This window comes from Theobroma umbraticum, unplaced genomic scaffold, assembly GCF_002168275.2.
Source record: "Theobroma umbraticum cultivar Fairchild unplaced genomic scaffold, ASM216827v3 scaffold_56.0, whole genome shotgun sequence".
In the NCBI taxonomy this organism is placed as follows: Eukaryota; Viridiplantae; Streptophyta; class Magnoliopsida; order Malvales; family Malvaceae; genus Theobroma; species Theobroma umbraticum.
This window is the reverse complement of record NW_018397256.1, coordinates 7,366,411-7,384,872: the sequence shown is the minus strand read 5'-3', so window position 1 is coordinate 7,384,872 and position 18,462 is coordinate 7,366,411. Positions and strand designations below refer to the sequence as shown.

At 33.6% G+C, this 18,462-nt stretch overlaps 3 protein-coding genes across 4 annotated transcripts in view; 1 reads left to right on the top strand and 2 right to left on the bottom strand.

Annotated features, from left to right (window-relative positions):
* LOC110411322 (bifunctional purple acid phosphatase 26) overlaps positions 1 to 4,761 on the bottom strand; it is a 7,507-nt gene extending 2,746 nt beyond the window's left edge. The window contains exons 1-6 of the mRNA XM_021421433.2: positions 4,603 to 4,761; positions 3,247 to 3,522; positions 2,465 to 2,665; positions 2,086 to 2,197; positions 575 to 801; position 1 (exon numbers count right to left, since the gene is read on the bottom strand). The exon at position 1 is cut by the window's left edge and continues 138 nt beyond it. Of these exons, the coding sequence (XP_021277108.1) occupies position 1; positions 575 to 801; positions 2,086 to 2,197; positions 2,465 to 2,665; positions 3,247 to 3,465 (760 nt within the window). The 5' untranslated portion in view covers positions 3,466 to 3,522; positions 4,603 to 4,761. The remainder of the gene's footprint in view (positions 2 to 574; positions 802 to 2,085; positions 2,198 to 2,464; positions 2,666 to 3,246; positions 3,523 to 4,602) is intronic.
* A 4,591-nt stretch (positions 4,762 to 9,352) lies between these two features.
* On the top strand, positions 9,353 to 10,851 carry LOC149527531 (uncharacterized). Its single transcript, XM_089782703.1, has one exon. The coding sequence runs from the start codon at positions 9,499 to 9,501 to the stop codon at positions 10,678 to 10,680; it is 1,182 nt and encodes a 393-aa protein (XP_089638829.1). The 5' UTR covers positions 9,353 to 9,498; the 3' UTR covers positions 10,681 to 10,851.
* A 2,042-nt stretch (positions 10,852 to 12,893) lies between these two features.
* TOC90 (Avirulence induced gene (AIG1) family protein) lies at positions 12,894 to 17,126 on the bottom strand. 2 transcript variants are annotated; one of them, XM_021421610.2, is made up of 3 exons: positions 16,726 to 17,126; positions 16,309 to 16,446; positions 12,894 to 15,600 (listed from the first exon to the last, which is right to left on the bottom strand). In XM_021421610.2, exons 2-3 carry the CDS (start codon positions 16,439 to 16,441, stop codon positions 13,337 to 13,339), a joined length of 2,397 nt encoding a protein of 798 aa, XP_021277285.1. In that variant the 5' UTR covers positions 16,442 to 16,446; positions 16,726 to 17,126; the 3' UTR covers positions 12,894 to 13,336. The 2 variants fall into 2 exon arrangements, with proteins under 2 accessions (XP_021277285.1, XP_021277286.1); XM_021421611.2 differs by having other exon boundaries at positions 12,894 to 15,597.
* Positions 17,127 to 18,462: the final 1,336 nt, after the last annotated feature.

Genomic DNA, 18,462 nt, shown 5'->3' with positions numbered 1-18,462 from the left:
CCTGCACATGTTTTCAGAATTCTAAAAGTTAAGCACCAAACAAGAATGATTATAAATGTTCTACTGCAAAGAGTGAGAACTTGTAAATAGTGTCGTAGCTTTATTAGACTTCAGTAACATATTATAAAAAGTGTCAGCTATGCCATAACTTTTAATATCAAGTCAAGTGCATCTCAATTGGAATAAAACAAGAAAGAGAAGACCTTAAATATCTTCTTCTGGTTAGCTAGCACACAGAAAATCAGCAGTCAGACTTTTAATAGATAAATATGAGATGAGATCTAACAATAATAAAACCAAAATGTTGATCTAGGGAAATCAAAGAATAACCTAGACTCTTCTTCAGGAATACTCTAGGCTTATAAGTTGAGAAAAATGGACACCAAAACAATTTGGCCCACACAGTAGCTGAAGAAAAATGCTTCAGGTGGCATGCAAATACCATGAAGCATTGCATAATCAGAAGCAGCATGCATAGTTGGGTGAAGTTCATATAGCAGAAAATAACTTATGATCTTTAGCAATAATATGTTACAAGAGAAACCTCAATAGCAATGTTTGTTCAATGCTTTACCATGTAAGGCATGTATTCTATTTCATGATTCCCAGCAGACCAGATCCAAGGCTGATATGCAGTACTTCTCTCAACAAAGCGACCCCATGAATCCCACCGTATACCAACATCATTATACTGATATCTATCAGCATATGCAAGATCTCCTACAAACAAGACAGTCTGTGCTCCACTCTGCATGTAATGCTCTAGGGTGGACAATGAATTATATGTCTGACCCAAATCACCTGCAACATATTAAAAACAATTTAATCAACATAAATTCAAGAAAATGAAATGGTATAGAAGAAACACATCAATATGAGTTCATAAAAAGACTTGGCACAAAGAAAGTATGAAATTATCTAATCTAATTAATGTGAATTGAGTTGAATTTCCACAAAAGATGAGAGAGAGACCAGAAAAAATCTGCAGGTATGGCTGATTAAGAAGTTGAATATGATTAAATGGTGAATAAGGATTTGTGTAGCCAATTTAACTAGTTGGGATTTTAAGCTTCATGGAACTGACTTCAATTCTCCTATTGTCTTGCAATGTGCCTTTTTTACTTGTTTTCCAGCATAAAAGATAATATTTGTCTTATCTTCAACAAATTACCAACATTTTCCTTGTCACCAGAAGGTTTACATGCAGTAATAAGTGTTCATATGTAGTTGAGCACATTGTTTTTTTAATCAATTAATGGATTCTAATACACTAAAAGCAGTATTTCTTTCAAAAGTGGTAATGGGCACTTTGCTAATTCTTTTCTGGTCATGATTCAAGAATAACTCTTGGTATAAGCTTGGGTGTGTTTTATGTGCATGCATAAATGATCTTTCTGTTCTCATCCATCTTCATTAGTGCATGTATGTATAAGTATCCAATTTCTATTCATTTGAAACCAGGAACTTGCCTAACATCAAAACAGCCTGATTCAAGTAAGTGACAGGACAAAATAAAGAAAAGATTGCGGCGATAATTTTAGGAGGGGCAGCAGGAGTGGGATTCCTTGTCATTTTGTTGATGTTTGCCAGGTGTGTGATGAAGAAATGTGATGATTCTTGAAGGGGTCAGAGTTCAGTTAAAGGTGGATTCTTTCTAGTAGAAAATTTCTTTCTTTCTTTTGAAATTTAATATGGGTTTCTGGTGAATATAATTGGTAAAGAAAGGGAGGCAGATAAAGTGAGTGCACGTGGGATTTTGCTGTTACAGTTAAGTAAGAATTTGAGGGTCAGAGAAAGCATTAGCCATTAAGGGGGGCATGAAATGTAAACATGAATTTTTTCACAAAGGTGAAAAAGAGGATATTGTAAGGAACCATAAAAGAATTAATTTTTCGTCATCTTGAATGGATGAAAGAGAAGGAGATTTTGAGCAATGGATCTTGGCAATTTGGTCCTTTTTTTTCCCTGGCCATGTGGGTGTTTGTCTTTTTTTTCCCTTCTCCAGACTATTGCTTCTCAAAAAACAAAAAAATATAGTGACTGAAAATACCCATATTGCTTTAGATTACAGAGGAAACAACTCACCAATGATTCCAAATTTGTAAGGAACATCTGGACCAATCTCTGGAGGTGTTTGAAACCAAAATTCTCGTGCGGAATCACCAGTACCAATCTTGTAATAGTACTTGGTGTCATACTGAAAACAATAAACAAATGATCAAGCAACCAATTTCTTCCTATCATATTCAGCTAACGACACCAACTATAAGTTCAAATCCAAACCCATTCTTGTAAGTTTGGAGTAATTCAAGAGCTAAAGAATTAATTCCTCTGCAGAAAAAATCCACACATACTCTGGTTGTAGAATAAGCTACTAATAATAACTGGCAACTAAGAATTTCTTTCCATGCTGAAGAAGTTAAGCTACTAGTGAAAGTATTACTTCCCCAATAATGATTATTACCTCAAGGCCATCAACAAAAACATGATGAATGTAGCCAGACTTGTATTTGTAAAAGGTGTAGTTTGTCATCTTCCCTTCTGCAGTAAATTCATAATTTTTCTCTGATGTGCCATATTGTACTTTGCTGAGCCCTGGTTCATCAGCTGTGACCCATGAGATAATCACAGCTTTTCCATCATAGTCCCCTTGCGTTATATGCACCTTCAGTTGAAATAACATGTATGTTACAAATAGATGCACAAAGGGATTGGAACAGAAACCAGTACGACAAGATAAATGGTATAATGCCCTTGTGTAATTGGGAAAGCATGCTTCATGGGGACAAATTTTGTTGAGTCATTATCAGTGAACAACACAATCTGACAGAAGTAATGCAAAGATTCGTAATGAAGCCCGCATGGTCCATAGATACAATACGTTTCTGCCTAAACAATTATTCTTAATGATGGTTCCCTTAATTATCTCAGAAAAAAGAGTAATCTGAAAACTACTTGACACCTAGAAAGAATACAGTCAGTAACAGCAAATGACATGCCTCACAAAGTGGGAGAGCCCGGTATATCCAATACTGTAAGTAGTGAGATAGAGAATATGAAAGAGGAAAACAATCTTCAGTCTTTATTTTTTATTTGAAAAGAAATTGTTCATTTTTGCATTGCCTGATTCTTTATACAAGCCCAGGTAATGATGATTGATAAAACAAATAGGTCTGATGAAGACATATGTTGATAAACTTTGTCTAGCAGCATATATATGAAAATAATAGAAAAAAAAAATCTTACTTGTTCTGGTGCATTATGTCCATTGGGAACTGCAAATACTTCATTATCAAGAGGGATGTCAACCGATGGCCACTCATTCCGAATGAAAACACTTGTGATACCAGCATTCACATTGTTCACAGAGTTCAAGAAAACGAAGGATGTGAATAAGAGTAGAAACAGCAAAGACTGCATCTTAGCGACCCCTGGCATGATGCTTGATAAACAAACAATAACCATATGGTTTACAGCATCCAAGATCAAACACCAATGTACCAAAAATACAAGAAGCAACACCTGCAATTAACATATACTATTATAAAAAAAAATTGACTACATGTGCCAGTCAAGAAGGTTTAAAGATGCATAATACATTGAAAACAAACCACCCTGTATATGCTCTAATCCATACTTTTGGAACAAAAAAATGAACTTCTTTTTTCACTTTTGGAAATTGTTGAAGTAATGAAACAAGATATTATTGAAATATTGAAATAACCATCAAAGGAGGAGAATTTTGTGAAACTAGTTGCTTCTGTTTAAAACTTGCTTGTTAGGTTGTGTGGAAAATCCAGTAACATCATGACACGACTTAAAAATATAGTGGCAAATACTTTTCAATCAATCTCCATTCTCTACAATGGAAAATTGCCAAACCACCCTGCAAAGGAGTTAGAGTCCAACCCATCAAAAGGGGCCTTGTTACCTCACTACTCCCCTTCTTGCATCAGTAACAGATAACTGATGTTCAAAGTTCAGACCCTTAAGCTAAGTATTATAGGAGGAGATAATATGGAGCCAGAAACCGAAGCATCTGCTAATAGTCCTCATCCTCAAAATTTTTGTCTTGGCTACAAACTAGTTGTTGGCTGTCATGGTTACCATTGCTTTATATAATCCGCAGGTGGCACTAAATCCATAGGGAACAACTACCTTGATTGGCCTATATCAACACCCATCTTCATTTCACACCAACTGTCTAACCCAACAAAGTTCAGCCAAACTGCTACATACCCTTTTTCAAAAAAAACATCATCTCCTCATTTGAAAACACAATTAAAGCCAAACCATCCCAACATACAGAAACAGATAATTGCTGAAAACTATACTCATAGCATCATTGATAAATGGAACAAAAAAAACTCCATTAATAAACATTGGAAGCTATCTACATATCATTATCACATCAATGTAATAGAAAAGGGAGAAAAATACAAGATTCTGCTAATTTGTTTAAACTGAAAAAGACAGTTACTTTTTAATTCTAACAACAACCCAGAAAAGATCACCAATAAGAAAAAGTAGAGATTAGAAACAAGAAGAGCTCACAAATCAACATTTCATTCAAAAAAAAAAAATAAAGAGAAAAGAGAGAACCTTTAGGAAATCGGCTGAAGAGGATAGTTTGAAAGGCAATGATTGGAAATTCGTAGGGATCAGCTATTCAGCTTAATAATGGCCATGGCTATGGCCAAGGAGGAGGGGATGGCGTGGGCTAGTAGGGGACAGTATGGCCGAGGTGGCGTTCGTTAGAGACGACTGCTTGTCGTGTTGTTTACCAATTGCGTGATCTTCAGGACTATTCTTCTGATTGACTCGGAGTGTACACGTGGCGGTAAGATATTGGTGAACTCCTCGGTTGATCCCACATTAGGCACGTGCCAGTCAGATTAAAATTGATTGTTTCATTGTCATGTTTTGTGAGAATATAATATTTGGCATTACTTTTTAGTGTTCGTCAACTGTTAAAGGAAAATAATAATAACAACTCGAACAAATATGAAAAAAAAAAACCAAATCCATTCATAATCTTAGGTTGTTTTTATTTTTTATAATTATAAAATACTTTTTGGTACCATTATGTATGATGTTTAATTTTATTTTTTATAATAATTCTGTTAGATTTATTTCTAATTTGGTAAAAATATAAATCAATCCAATTTGAACGAATTCCTACTATCATTAATTTTTTATTTGAATTGCACAGAAAATTTGTATTTGAAGACAATTTTTTCTTTTATTTAAACACAAAATAAAAAGGTCAAAAATCAAGTAATTGAATTGAAATTGAGCAGCTAAATTTTGGTTTAATTTTAATTTTAATTTTTACGAAAGTCTTTTGCAATAATAGTATTTTACTTGGTGACGTGGTCACCTATCCAAGCCAATCCATGTTTGAGGATAAAGGATAAAATGAAAAAAAAAAATGTTGCTTGATATCATTTGGATGATATTATTTGAAAAAAAAATCATTTATATGCAATTAGGAATAGGAGTGAGTGATTGGGTGGTTTAATTGATACAATCTATCATATTTAAAGACTAAATGAATAAAAAAATTTTTAAAAATCAATTAAAATTGATCAAATATAAAAAAAAGATCGAACTGATCAAATATGGAATGGATTCAATTGATTTTGTTTTAGACCAAAAAGATCAAAAGTTTATCTTTTTTTGATAAATTACAATATTAAAATTTATAATATTTATTTAGAATTATAAAAAATATGGTATGAAAATTAGTAATGAAGTATATATTTTATATAAATTTAAACCTAATATATAATATTATATATAATTAGTTTGTCTTTTGTTAGTTTGGTTAAAAAATTTTAAAATTAAAAATCGATCAAATAAATCAATCAGATTAATTTTTTGAATTAAATTATTTTATTCAAATCACATTCGATTCAATTAAGTCATTGATCCGATTCAATTCATTAAATTTAGTTTTTATTGAAATTTTAGTTATTAAGACTCACGCGATGCTTAACCACTTAATAGGATATTTTGAAGACTCGGTTTTAATTATTCATATTTATATTTTCTTTTTTTAAAAAAATCGGATTTCAATTTTTTAAATAAAAAATATGATAAGGAAACTAAAACGAGATTGTAATGGGCTTCGCTCGGCTCGATCTAAAATTTGTTGGGCTGAATTCGAACCCCCTAATGTAGCCCAAGTGAATCTTCTATACAGTTCGCCTCACCCAAATAATTGCTGGAGCCTTCCAGTTTTAACTCTTTAAAACAAAGGGATATGAGCAATTATGTGAATGAAAAATCTTATTGTAATATATATAAATTCATAAATATATATATATATATATATTTCTGGGAAAAGAAATACTTGAACCTTCCTATCAAAATTCCAAATTTCTTTTTCAATCATTTTATTGCTCTCATGAGCAGTACTCCCAACTGTCTAAATTGAAAGAGGTAGAGACAATTTTATTCACATCAAAGGAACCTTGTATCAATTGAGACAGCAGGAGAACCCTGTGTTCCTATGGTGAAATGCACCTTTTGTCAAGTCTTATAATGAACAATATGTACCCCAACAAAAAACAACAAGTCTCACCCATTTTCCTACATGTTTGGCAACAGCAGCACGGTAGGTTGCTCTTATGTTTTGGCATGCTCTATTTCAGCCAGAGAAGTCAAAGACCAAAACCTAGCAGCCACGGATTTGGGCTCTTGCCTTTGTATAATGTAGACTGGACAAAATTAATAAAATCATCAGTCAAACCCCACATATACAGAACAAATTATTAATTTGGAGTTTGGTCGCCATGGAAATTCATAACACGGAAGAACCATTTTCCATGCTAAAAACCAAGTATTTTATTGACATATTCCTGCTCCAAGATGCTTAGATTCGGATATGCTAAATTAGCTTCATAAAATAATATTTTATTATATTCTATAGTATTTTTTTTAAAATGGCAGGTGGTCATATAACAGAACTAATTAAGGTAATACAAAGAAATTGTCAATTTTCCTCGGTTAAGTCATCAACGGGTTTGCATGAGATGAAGGAGGAATTATTTATTGGAATCAATTGGTCAAATGATTAGTGATTTAAACACGTTCACATTTCTTAGTTGAAGGTGACTATTATAAGCATGGAATGAAATTTAGTTTTTCATGTATTAACATTTGATTTATTGATAAATATAAATATATTTTATTTAAAATGTTAGATTTGAATTTTCATTGTAAAAAAAAATTCATAATAGTACTTATCGGAGATCATTTTCTCCTAATAGATTAGGTTATAAGAGATAATATGAACTACGTTTGATGCTAAAGATATGAATTTCCATTCAAAAGAGTAAGCTAGAATTTCTTCTTCTATAGATAAAAAAATAACAAAATTAAAGAAGATAAAAAAAGAAAGGTAAATATGTCTGAATCAGAATTCCCTAATAAATGTTAATCAAAATATCCAATTATTCAATGGATTTTGACTGATGACTTTCCAAATGTTGTTTAGGCTTTGACCCAAAGAAATCATTAAAAAAAAAAATCCAAACACTTCCTTCTTTAATAGGAAAATAAAGAAGCACCTAGATCTTATCTTATCGTTTATTTTATTTTCTTTTTTTAAATATAAAACAAAATTAAAACAGGAAATGAAGAAAAAGAAAAAAATAGAGGCCACAATTATCACATTCCCAAAGAATGATAAACCACTTATACCGTAGTCCACATTTTACACGCGTATTCATCATTCGTGACGGCATCAAGGTCCCAGTTTGCTTGCATAACCATAAATCACCAAACCATTTGGACCCACTGATCAATTAAAGGGTTACGCACTTCCCGACCACGTACCATATTCCAGTCTGTTAATCTGATTTTAACAATATTTTTTTTATTTATAAATATTGATATTAAACTATATAATAACAGGAGGTAATTTCTTTTTGCCTCATGAATATTACTCATTTATTTGAAGATTTTAATTTTTCAAAATGATGATTCTAGTTCTAATCATTCATATCTGTATGATACTTTTCTTTTTTTTTTTACAAATAAAAAATTATGCCTTTTTAATATATATGAGAAAGTTAAATCTTTAACTCTCTTAAAACGATATAACAATGTTTAATTTAATTTGAATTATTACATTATGACATTAGTTTGTTGAACAAAAGTCTTCTTTTTTTATTAATATCACTTTTATAACTTTATGTTATGTATTTAATAAATTTTTTATATTAACAATTTTTACTGTTAGATTATTAGTTTTTATTGTTAAAATTTAAGATTCAAGAGATTAAAAATTAAGATTTTTTTTTCAAAATCTCAATTTGCTTGCATAACAATAAATGACCAAACCATTTAGACCCATTGATCAATCAAAGGGTAAGCAATCTCCGACACACACCATATTCTAATCAATTAATCTCATTTTAAATATATATTTTATTTATAAATATTGATATTAAACTATATAATAATAAAGGATAATCTCTTTTTATCTCATAAAAATATATCTTACCTTTTTTTATTATACCTTTCAAAGATTCTAATTTTCCAAATGATAATGCTAGTTCTAATCATTCATATCTTTATTATACCTTACCTTTTTTTTCCCCTTTTACAATAGAAAATTATACCTTTTCAATATATACGAGAAAGTTAAATCTTTAACTTTCTTAAAAAGATATAATAACTGTTAAATTTAGTTTGTATTATTACATTATGACATTACTTTGTTGAACAAAAATCATTTTTTTTGATAAATTCACTTTTATAACTTTACGTCATGTATTTAACAAATTTTTATATAAACAGTTTTTACAGTTAATTATTAGTTTTTACCGTTAAGATTTAAAATTTAGAATTTACAAATTAAGATTTTTTTTATGATAATATAAAACTGATAACATAATGTAAAATTATAAAAAGAGTATCAAATAAGGTATTAAAATAAAGATATAAAATTTTTATTCTAATTTGTGAGTGCCTTTTTCATCTTCAGTCTAAGTGTTATCAAGCATTAATCTAGTTTAAAATTAAACCCAAATTTCACCAAACCTTTTTTTCTAGCCAAAATTTTGAGTTGGAATTAAATTAGTACTTAAAAATTACTTTAAAAAATTAAGATTTCCCAAGATTTTTTTTGAATATTCAAGAAATCCCACCTAATTATAAAAGATATATAAGGTAGGAGGATACATTAATTTCAAATGTATAGTAATTTGATAATTTTAAAAAATAACAATGGTAATACAGAATTTATTTCCATATATATGGATTTAATTTAATACTAGCTTATAATAATCAAGAAGAACAAAGGAAAATCACAACGCCCACAACGCGGCTCAAATTTCGCAGCGGTCTTTTTGGTAACGCTATATAAATAGAGAAAACCAGAACTGGTTGTTGAGCTCGTTTCTCAGCGCTCTTTCTTCTACTTCCAAGAAACTCAACACTTCGTCTCTATATATATAACATAAAAAGCGATCCATTTTTCGAGTAGCCATGGAAGACCCATCATCCAAGGAAGATAACCCAAGAGTTCTAAAGGTTCTCGAAGCACTCAAACAAGCTTCTCACGAGTTACAAGCTCACCCGACTCATAAATCGGCTAACTCCAACTCATCCGCCATTAAAGCTCTCCTCGAGCTTGAAACTGAGTCCGATTCAATCCTTTCCAAAGACCCACATCTCTCTACTCTTTCACAACACCTCGCGGACCTCAAAACCCACGTCGAAACCCTGAAACGAACCCGTGGTTACGGACTCAGGAGCTTTTTGACTCGCCGTGTCTCGACTTACTCCATCTCCCGAGTCGCCGGTTCGATTGAGTCAGAAATTCAAGCCTGGATTGACCGTGAGAGCATCGAGAGCTTGATAAAGGGTTTGAAAGAGCTGGGGAAGAACGAGGACGAGTTGGTTCGGTTACTGACCCAGTTCGAAGACCGAGTCTCACAAGGATTTAATCGTGAATTACAGAATTTAGTCCTAAAATCGAAAGCTTTTTCGGTTTTACAATCGGTCCTTTGCGACCCGCAATGTTCGAAACGGATACGGGAAAGCGCAGCGTTTTGTGTTGCCGCTTTGATTCGATTCAACAAGGATGTTTTTGTCGGGCAAGTGAATATGGGAGGTACAATTCACGCGCTTCTGGACATGAGATCAACCCATTGCCTGAAAGTTTTGTGTGAGTTGATTAAATTCACTAAATCACCATTTGTGGATGAGATCGTGTGTAATGGGGAAATTCCCGAGATTTTAACTTTGTTGGAAACCAAGGATTTGGACATGAAAGTTTTGGCCTTTGATTGCATTCTTGAAATTGGCTACTTTGGACGCAAGGAAGCTGTTGAAGCACTGCTTAAAGGAGGGTTGATAAAGAAACTTGTGGAGTTGCAAAGGTCAGAGCTTGGCGGGGATTTGATTGAGATGGGGAAGTTTGAGGCTGAGAACAAGGAGATTGAGGAGAAGAAGAGAGAGAAGAGAGAAAAGAGGTTCTTAGAGAATCATCCATTTGCAAGCTGTGTGGCAAGGTTTGCTGTGCAGTTAGAGGTTGGGGAAGGGTTGAGGCAAAGAGAGAAAAGGGCTTTTAAGCTAGAGATTTTGGAGAGAGTTAGGGGAGCATCTATTAGTGATGCTGAGGCTGCTACAATTATTGCTGAGGTTTTGTGGGGGTCTTCACCTTGATCATGTTTTGTTACTAGAATTCAGAGATGAAAAAGAAAAAAGGTGATTATTTGGTTTTTTTTTTTCAGTGATTACTAGTAAATTTTTTGGTTTGGTTTATAGAAAATTGTGTTATGTATGTAAGTGGTGTAAATCAATTGTTTATACAAATTGAATTCTATTTCTCTGTCATATTGTCTTCCCTATCTTTTCCCAGCATTTTTTGGTTTGGTTTGGACTGAGAAAGAAAGTTCTAGTTCCAAAACTGTGATTGGGGAAGCATTTTCCTTTTGACTCTGTTTTTGGGGTATGTTGAGTTGAAACTGCAATCTTTTGAGCTAGAATTGTGGAGCATCCATTGCCATCACCTAAGCAAATCAAATGTGGGAGAGCTTTGGTAATTGAGGGTATTTGAGTTAATCTCAATCAAAGAATGGTTTTTGAACTTGTTATTGGAATACCAGTTTCTACTTTTCAGATGAAAATTGTGCGTTTTGTGCCTCCGAAGAGGGGTGGAAAAATCATTGCTTGATATGTTCTTTTGGGTAAAAAAATGAACCTTTGGTTGTTACAAGTTGGTGCAAGAAAATAGTAGAAAGATGGGGACAAAGAAATGTTTCAAGTTGATGCTATGAACGTCATATTGAAGTCAGATTCCTTGTGGAATAGTGATATTTTGAGCTGAATTCGGATGTCCTCAGCACTTACGTTTTTAATAAATACATCTTTTTCTCGTTTTTGTACAAGCAAGCATTTGTTTTATAGGTAAGCTGCCAAAATCATATGTCGACTGTCGATTCCTTGCATAACCGAATCACATATGTTATTAGTCAATTTCTTTAATTTTAACTTAACCCTTCCTTTCCCTTTGGCATTGACTAATTTCAACCTCCATATTACTAATTGAGATCTTTCTAGACAAGGTGGCTCTGGTTGTTAAGGAAGACAATAAAGTAAGAGATAGATTCACTAAGTTTTACAGACGGGGAATGATAAATCTTTGTGAAGCGCACCAGTTTTTCTTGGGGGCGGTGCTTTAATGTTAAACAATGGGAAAGGGGTTGAATTTCAACAATACTATATTGGGTCTGGATCATTCCCATTAAATCCTCAAATTCCTTAAATCGTGGTTCACGATGATGTACATGGTTGAATGAACGTGGAGGTTGCACAAAATTTCTTGAGAAGATGCTCTCTGACCCGCAGGTTTATCATTGGCTGTTCTTGATTCCAAAAACAAAAAGAACACGTTGCAATTTCGAGAAAAGTGAGATGACAGGTCTAAGGATGAAGATAGCATCGGAAAATGTTGGCTGCTGCCGGTGATCATTCGGTCTGAAACTCACTCAGGGTTCTGTCAACCTACGAATGAGATCCCACGTGCACAAACGACCGGAAATGTCAAATTGCCAATGTCACAGAAGGGCCTAATAACAAGTTACTAAAACTTAATACGTCCTTCCACTTGGCAATCCCTGTGCATACGGATTTAATTCTTCTCACTAATCATCACAAATTGGAAAGAATGGAAACATGACAGAAATAAGAAAACAAGCTGAAGTGCCAGATGGGAAAATTCAAGGGCCCAGGGTTTTGAGCGAAGGGATGCATGCTGATATTTGCGTGCTGTGGTGACTAGTTTGTCTGTTATGTGGCAAAGTGAAGTTGTTTCCAGAAGCATACGCTCAATTATTACAAGTAACGAACAAAACGACATTGTCTCCTGTTTGTTCTATCTTCTCTACTGGCTCCAACTCTTCCCCAACGTCGCTGTACTGAGAGCTATGGCTGCACAAGTATTTGTTTTTACTCCCTTGGTCTTTGTTTCCAATATCCTTTTTGTTACTATGATTTTCTCTTTCTTGTGGTAATGATCTCTGTAATTGCTCAACCCTTTTTCCTCTCTTCTTCCATAAGAAATAAAGGATTGCAGGTGGTAAACATTAGGTGCCAGCTAGTTAGCAAAAGATTAAAATCAAAGCCTACAAAGAACATTTCAACTGGAGAAATGTATATAGACTAGCTCATAAAAAATTCTATAACTGGAGAAACAAAATTAACCCAAATTTCTCAAGGCGTCAAGTATCAAATTTCAGGCTGGCGCATTAGCCATTGCATGTTTAGTTAAAAAAAATACATGGTTCCCAAATTCAGGAAGAACTCAGCTTAGTAGCAATATCACTATTTAATAAGTAAATTAAACGTGAAAAGGTCCACTAGTTTAGAGAGACCACTAAGAAGAATTATGGATTGCCATTTAATACAACAAAATCTAGGTCAACAACAATTTCAACTCTTTAGACCAAAACAAATAAAAAGGAAGAATTTTGGTCACCCTACTACAACTATTTAGCGTTTTCCCATGAATCACAAAAATTTCATCTCCGGTGAATCCCTGTACAATTATTGCCTCGATTGACACTAGCCTCTGCTGCCAAGCCTGGCAGCTCAATTGGGTACACAAATGCTATGGACTCCTCATGGTAGCGGAGAGACTGATGTCAACACACTGTCTTTCTCCCATATTTCTGAATTAAGGCATCCAACAAAGTGAGACCTTATCCAGTATGACCTCAAAAAATCCTGCATACTATATCATCTGTTTGGATGGAAAGACTATTCTAGATAAAAACTGCTTTCTTGACCAGGCTCTCTCTCAACAAGGAAAATCTAGTGCTTAACCACCCTCCAGTACTTCAATGTCTCTATTTTCCTTTCTACGCAAAAGGGCCTTAAAAATTGAAAAGACAGCAACCAATGCAATCTCAACATGCTCAGAGCTACCCATCTTCACACAAACTTGCCCCATTTTCTGGCTATTTATGTTGCCACTGACAGAAAGCCTCATGCCTCGCATTGGCCTGAACTCAGACTGGAAACCACCACCAAGTACTGTCTCTTTATTAGAGGAGAGAGCTGTCATAGTGAGGCTAACACTGTCATTTCTCACAGGGTAGTCCCTCCCTCTAAAAGTAGCTTCAAAACTCCCGCCATATGCCGCTTGTCCGGAACCCTCCATTCTTCCAGCATTCAAAACAAACTTCATTCTCTTCCCCACCAATATGCTATCCTCAAGCTTAGCACCAACATAATATTTGTTCCCAAATGATGTTAGAGAGACACCACAATCAGTGACGTTGTGCTTGAGGCTCCTCAGCTTTGCATTGCTTTGAACGGTATACATCAGATCTTTACCAGTCGACTGAAGATCAAGTCCGACAGAATAAGTAGGCCCGACAGGATCTACATATGCAGCAGCACATTCTGATTGAATACTGAAATCATGCTTGTCCTTACTCATCTGTCCTGCAATTGAAGCAAAAACATTCTTCTTCACTTCCAAAGCTGTCTCCAAGTTTATACCATCAAAGCCAACATCATGATCCCATCCATGGGGATCGAGAACAGGTCTCGTAAGCCATTGTTCATTTGTGACAAGGCAGCGATATCTGTGTACTGGGCAATCTGAGTCAAAACTTGGAGGGACTGCCATATCTGGTAATGGGACCGCCTCTGGAGATACCTTGTCATTATCATCATCATCACCTGCAAAGCTTTTCTCTTTGGAGAGCTTGCTCTCCTTCCGTCTTAGGCACTCTTCCTTCAACTGCTTTTTCAAATAAAGAGTCTCTCTGTATTCCAGTTCATCAAGATAGGCTTTTTTCAGTGATTTAGTCAATTTTTTAAATTGAGACTTCGTCAGGATTTGAATTGAAGGCAATTTATCGTACTCCTCTTCTTCTTCTGCATCCGAGAGCAGAATCTCATCAACTTCGTTTTCTGGTTCAGCTGGATGAGAGAGTGACCGATGACGTAGAAAAGATGAGAGAAGATGAGGCAGAGAAGGCAACCGACTGTTACTTAAGGGTCCTAGTTCAATGCTGTCTTGGAATTCCAAGAGGGTGTTGGCATCACCAAGAACCTTGGTACATATGCATAATAACAAGAATTGGGATTTCCAAACCTGTCCATTTGGAAGTATATTTTGCCCCATGATATTTCTTTTGCACTGAGGGTCATTCTCCACTAAAAGTACAGGGTTCTCAAGCCTTGAATCAGATACTGCCTGGTGTATATATTGCTGCACCAAATCTGTGCAATGGTTCACATATGATTCATAACTGACAGGATACCCATTGGGTCCTTCGGGAAGGGTAGGAGAAGAATGTGTCATGACAAGGATGGTGTTAAACCAAATGGCACTACCAAAAACTTTGGTCATAAGCTTCAAAAGGGGGAAATCACTATAACCCATGTTGATGAGGTCAAGCCGCTCAAAATATAAAACAACGTCTGGAGGGGATCTTCTAATGTATCTCTTCAAGGATAGCATAATCTTCCTATTTCTTCTGACATTACTTGTAGATGAAGGAAAAAAACCTGGGGTATCAATGAATGTTATCTTAATCCCATTAACAGTTCCCACAACCTCTCTAATGCAATCAGTGGCAGGCTGAAATGCATTGGTCTCAGTTTTTGGTTGATCAAAGATAGAATTTATGGTTGCACTCTTACCAACACCTGTTTTGCCAAGGACAAGTATTTTAATAGAGAAATCTAATTCTGGCAGCCCAGATGCCTCCTGTTCTCTTGCAATTCCTTTAGCTCTTTCATTTCTTAAGTTCACTCTTTTCAAATCTGATTCCCCTGCTCGTATCAAAGTTGCTAGGTGCATCCTATATAAAACTTTGGCCACCAGAAGATTGTCATGAAATTGCCCCAACCGTTGGAGAAGACGCAAGAATTTTATCTGGAGATCTTGAACTTTTGCCAATGGATCCATCTTTTTTCTATAAGGACTGTCATCTGACAGATTAGAATCTTCAACTAGGATTTGCTGCTGCGAAGTATAAGGGTCATGATCATGAATACAACCAGAAGAGCACAATGTATCAGGACGCCCTGACAATGCCACTGAACTAGTGGTGTCAGATGAACCTACTGAAAAACAAGACAATATGCCCAATCAATTACAGAATTTATATAATCTACCGTGGCCATATTTTAATCAACATGAACCAACTTTAGAATAATAACTGGTTAAAAGACAAACTTAATCAGTGATCCATGGTACATCTCTAGTCATAGAGGTTGTCAATTTCCACATCAAAAGATTACCCAAAGCATTATAAATTAAGCTTTAATAAAGAGTTAATCTAAGTGGAGAAACTCCTAACTATCAAACTGACTAGTAGTCTGTAAAATAGCTATATCATATCACATTTTTGTTTTTGTCCCTTTTTTTTTTTAATTTTAGTTTGCCAATTTCAGTGAAGATAACAAAGCTTCCTTTTCCTTTTTATTCTTTGTCTCTATGTTACATTTTTTTCAATATGCTTCTGATTTCGTTAATTTACTAGCTCTTGTTTTTCAGCAAACTGCTAAATGTCAATAAGACAGCTACTCGTAAGCAACTTTCTGTCTAGATAAGATCACTCCATCAAGTACTAAGTTCAAGTATTTAGTAATTTACTTTAGAGTTTAGTCAATCCCTTGAAACTAGCATATATGCCATAGTGCTTATATCACAAAACTATGTATACCCACTTCCCCAAATTTTACTTCATGAAATTTGGTGTATGAAAAAATTCTTTTGACTAGGAGGATCAAAGTTACTAAGCATACATAGAAAAAGGGAGAAGCTGATACCTTGTTCATCATATTGTTCCTCTCTGGACGAAGGAGCCTCGAGAAAGAAATTACCACTGCCGGACAGTGGTCTAGACGAGTCCAACGACTTGGATAGTATTTGAGTGAAAACCCAGTCTCTAATTCCCTTCATCCTTCCTGAAATTTAACGAAAAACAGCTCAGCTTACGGCTTATGCCTCATGCTAATACAATTCATTCAAGCTGGTAATGGTATGGAAAATCCTCACCATAAATCATGAGCTTAAATCAATATATCAATAACTCGAGCATATTTATATAAGTAAAAACTAAGGAATAAATTCAATTGGTACAAAAATGACAGTATAAACAAGAAATAGAATAACCATTGAATCCCAGCAACAAATTCTCACTGAAATGTAAAAAAAAAAGGAAAAAAAGCGAGGTAACTTCATACCTTAAATAAACTCAAATTGAACCTTAATAAATCCAAATAAATCAAAATCTCCTGGTAGCATTAAATGGAAAAGCAACTAATTCGGATTGGCAGGGGCAGCTCCGAGATGGTGGTATCGGGCTTAAATCGTTCCAATTTATCGTTTTCTTTCTAAAATTAAAATAAAAAGGTTTTCTCTAAAAGGGAGAAGAGAAAAGAAAGAAGAGGCTGAGGAGGAACAAAAATCAGATAAGACAGACGGAGATGGAAGATTGCCACTTTTTGGTTTCTTTCTTCTATCGATGCTATGTCAATCTCATGCTTCTCGCCAATTTCCGCCCTAGGCCCGCTTCCTCCTCAAAAACCTTTTAATTTTTTTTTCTGCTTTGGGGCGTTTTGCTAATCGAGTACGACCGGGACTATCTAGGTCCACGAGACTGACTTTGTGACATTTGTAGGTTGATCATTAAATTGACACGTTGTTCAGGTTAGATGGAGGTGGATTTCTTTAAAAAAAAATTAAATATACAAATACATTAATTTTATTTTTTATTATATTTAAATAAATTTTTCAATTTTTATTTTTATAAAATAAATCATTTTCACTGACTAATTTCTGTTAATTAATGATATGATTAGTAATTTTTTATACTAAATCATTAATTATGTGGCATATTAATATGTTGTCGCGATAATGTTAATATTACATGATAGATGATATGATATAAAAAATTATTAATTTAGAATTAAATTTTTTCTTTTTAAAATATCTAAAAATTATTATTAAAGATTTAAAATTAAAAAATAAAAAAATCTAATTATTTCAAATTAATAATTGTTTCCAAACTAATTACTATATTATTAATTAAAGCTACCTTTCTTAACAAAAAAACCCTAATCCAACTATTCCGATTCGATTGAAGCCATTATTGCTCGATTGAAAATTAATGTAAAGAAATTTGAGAATACTAAAAAATGATTTTGAGAAGAGGAAACGAAAATGTATGATACACAAAGTTTATAATACTAAAACTAGTAAAAACATATGATGTTGTTCAACAATAAAAGAAAGTAAGATAGAAAGAGGACATTTTAACTATAAGATATATTGAGTTTAGGGAATGTTGAAGAAATTGAAATTTTTTTACATAATTATGTAAATTAATGTATTTATATATTTTATTTTATATAATTAATTTGTATGTATTTTTCAAGTGTTTATTTATTTATTGTACATTTTATGGTTATTTATTTCACTATTTATATATCAATTTATATAATTATATATGCTTTTATTATTTGTTATTTATTATAATATTGAAACTACTTATTATTTATATAATCAATTATATATAATCATTAATTATATTAAAAAATAAAGTAAAAGAATATTTTAAAGGAAAGAGAAAAAGGAAATATGAAAGAAAAGTAAAGAAGTGCGGCTATTGTGTATTGTGTAAGGACATTGTTGCCACTAAACTATAATATAGGGGATTAATAAAAACAAAATTGAAGACAAAATTGAAAAAAAAAAAGAAGAAGTGAAATTGAGGTCATTAAACGGACGGCCATCCACCCTTAGTGCGATTGGACACTCCACCGTCGGTACGAGCCAATCGTGCCACACCAAGCTTTGCCAGCATTGTGTTGGCACACTTGGCCCCAAAAGGTGCCAACGGCACCACAATGAACGCGTCAAACGAAGCTTAAGTTCAATTATTTTTTGATAACTAAATTATTTTCTACATTAATTTGAGT